Source organism: Myotis brandtii, unplaced genomic scaffold (genome assembly GCF_000412655.1).
Source record: "Myotis brandtii unplaced genomic scaffold, ASM41265v1 scaffold64, whole genome shotgun sequence".
Taxonomy (NCBI): domain Eukaryota; kingdom Metazoa; phylum Chordata; class Mammalia; order Chiroptera; family Vespertilionidae; genus Myotis; species Myotis brandtii.
This window is the reverse complement of record NW_005370460.1, coordinates 528,924-531,532: the sequence shown is the minus strand read 5'-3', so window position 1 is coordinate 531,532 and position 2,609 is coordinate 528,924. Positions and strand designations below refer to the sequence as shown.

At 58.8% G+C, this 2,609-nt stretch overlaps 1 protein-coding gene across 1 annotated transcript in view; it reads left to right on the top strand.

Moving 5' to 3' along the window:
- The first annotated feature begins 1,602 nt into the window (after positions 1–1,602).
- The window catches only part of FCGR3B (Fc fragment of IgG, low affinity IIIb, receptor (CD16b)), a 6,323-nt gene continuing 5,316 nt past the window's right edge, over positions 1,603–2,609 (top strand). Inside the window, exons 1-2 of the mRNA XM_005880472.2 lie at positions 1,603–1,692; positions 2,312–2,332. Coding sequence (XP_005880534.1) covers positions 1,653–1,692; positions 2,312–2,332 — 61 coding nt within the window. The 5' untranslated portion in view covers positions 1,603–1,652. The remainder of the gene's footprint in view (positions 1,693–2,311; positions 2,333–2,609) is intronic.

The window sequence follows — 2,609 nt, the reverse complement described above, 5'->3', positions numbered from 1 at the left end:
ACCCCCTGAAATGCCCCATCTCCAAATGCAGTCACATGCTGAGCTACTGAGGGTTAGGGCTTCAACGTGTAAATTTGGGGAAAACACAGTTTAGCCCATCACACTGGCTCGAGGTGGGAATAGGGGCGTGTGGCCCCTTGGGTTTCTGTAGTGGAAGCAATAACCACTTCCTATTAGGCTACTCAAGGTCAGGGCTCCCCCAGAGAGAACGAGATGCTGGTAAGAAAGGGGGGCTCCCGGTCACCGAGATGCTTAAAGGACTAGTCGTTCACTAGGACACTCTTGTTTCCACTCGGGCTTCAACCAACACTTCTCAGGCTTCTGTCTCCCACCCCGGCCCCTGGAATTGCTCAGCGAATACCCTCCGAGCCTCCCAGGGCCGCGCTGGGCTGTGCTGCAGCCCTTCGCACTGTGACTTCCCTCCCCGAAGAGGGGGCCTCTGGGCTCCCCCTTTGTTTTTCTCGTAGCCCCTCCTCCCGATCTGCTCTGTCAGCAACTCTCCCTGGTGCCCGCCTCGAGGGCCAAGTTTCTGTCACTGGTTCCCCTTTTCTGATGCTCTCTAGTCAGATTCTCATCCATGGTTACCCTGACCTAGAGCCTTGGCGGGCCTCACAGGGAGCCCCTTGACTTACAGGGAAAAGGGGGTACATTTTCCTTTGTTCTTAGGAGAGGACCTAAAGCTTTTATCAAGTTTAAAACATCCACTTGTCTGCCCTTTGTCCAGACCTGTCCTCTGAGCTCCAGGGCCACGTGTCCCCTGCCTGCCTGACATCTCGCCTGAAATCACCACCACCACCTGCACCCCATCACTCTCCCCACCCAGCCTGCTCCTCCTCCCCGTCTCCAAGTCCATGAAACGGACGCCATCCTCCTGATCACCCGCATCCAAGCTGAGCCTCGCCCAGACCCCTCTGCCACCCCTCCCGGCCCATTGCTCACCCACGTCCTGCCCACCCCACCTGCTTCCACGCCTCCAGCGCAGGCCACGTCCCTGACCGACAGCCCTGCTCTCGCCTGGGCTGTTAAAGTAACTCCACGCCCAGTTCCCCCACGGCCAGGGGTTCTTTTCACAGACCATGGGAACCTGTGGTCAAATTCACACCGAAAGTTAGGAGCCCCTGTGGGTCACCACCCAGGGCATGGGCATTTTTAATTTGAAAGAAAATGTCGATGGAGTTAATATGGGGTGAGGGACACTTGTCAGGTCTGAAGATTGAAATGCCTGCTCTCTGTGCGTAGGCAGCGGACAGGAGGGAGAAGGGCTGAGATGGAGATAGAGACCCTCGGGGAGAACCCTCCCTCTTCCCAGTCTTGTCCCCGGGTCCAGCTACCCCCTTCTTGGCGCTGGGTGGCCCTGGCCCCGCTGGGTGGGGCTAATGCGCTGAGATTGCTGAGGGTGCCCCACGGACTGTCACCTGGTCTCAGCACTGACCCACGTGGAGCAAAGGGACACGCCCACCAGCTTCTCCCCCAGGCTCTGCTCCCAGCCCCCACCCTGGGCTCTCTTGTCCAAATTGCGATCAGGAGTCAATGATGCTCCCAGAAAAAGGAACCCGCTGAGTAGTGGGGTGCAGGGGGAGGCTGCTGACTTCCTCTCTCAAGCCAGCGAGGTCACTGTCAGCGCCAAGCGGGCACTCGCTCTCACGGCCAGCATGTGGCAGCTGCTGCCGCCCGCCGTCCTGCTGCTTCTGGGTAAGTCAGTTGCCGCTGAGGGAGACACACAGGACGCCCTGGGACCAGCCCCGGACGGGACCCTCCTCGCGTCAACAGGCAGCCCTAGACTTGGCTCATAGAACAAACCGTTCGCAGGCTAGAGACAGGGAGGACGCCGGCCGATTCGGGCCCATCAGGAGGTGAAGGGGCTGCGATGCCTCCTCCTCCGTTTCCCTACCTGCAAGTTGAAGAGTAGGGACCAGACAGACGGTCCCTAAGGTCTGTCTCTTCCACGGTGACATCCTAGGGTTCCTCTCTAAGACTTTTAATCTCTATTCTTTCCAGGGGACTTGGGTTGAGGTTGTTTCTAGGCTTTCGTTCAGGGAAATCCAATCCGGATCATTAATTAGGGAGTTTGAACGGGGATCGAGGAGTAACGGGGTGCTTTTGAAAACAGGGATTTGGGTGGACCATGGGGGCGGTGCAGGAGTCACAGACATCGGAGACCAGAGTGTAGGCAGCGGGACAGCTGGCCACTGTCTGTATCCTGGTTCAGGCACCGCGGGCTCAGGGGCAAGGCAGGCAGGGGTGGGAGCTCAGCCCCTGCAGCCGCCACTCCCTGCTGTGCTCAATTTTTGTTTCACTCTTTTCTCTGCAGCGTCAGCCAGCACCGAAGCTGGTGAGTCTGCTTCCAGGTGTCAGACTGATCCTGTGAGGCCCTCAAGGACGCAGTAGCCACGGGCTGTGGCCACACAGGTGGAGGGCCAGCGAGGACAATTGTCCCAACATCGTGGGGCTTGGCCCTACGCTCCTCTAACCAGTTTTCCTCAACATAAAGAGGCCAAAAGTGGGGCCAAGTGCCTCCAAGCCCAGATGCTCTAAGGCCGAGTCCCAGACCAAGGCGGAGCTGCCAACTGTGGTTTGGCAGGGCGGGTCGGGAATGCAGGGCGAGCCCC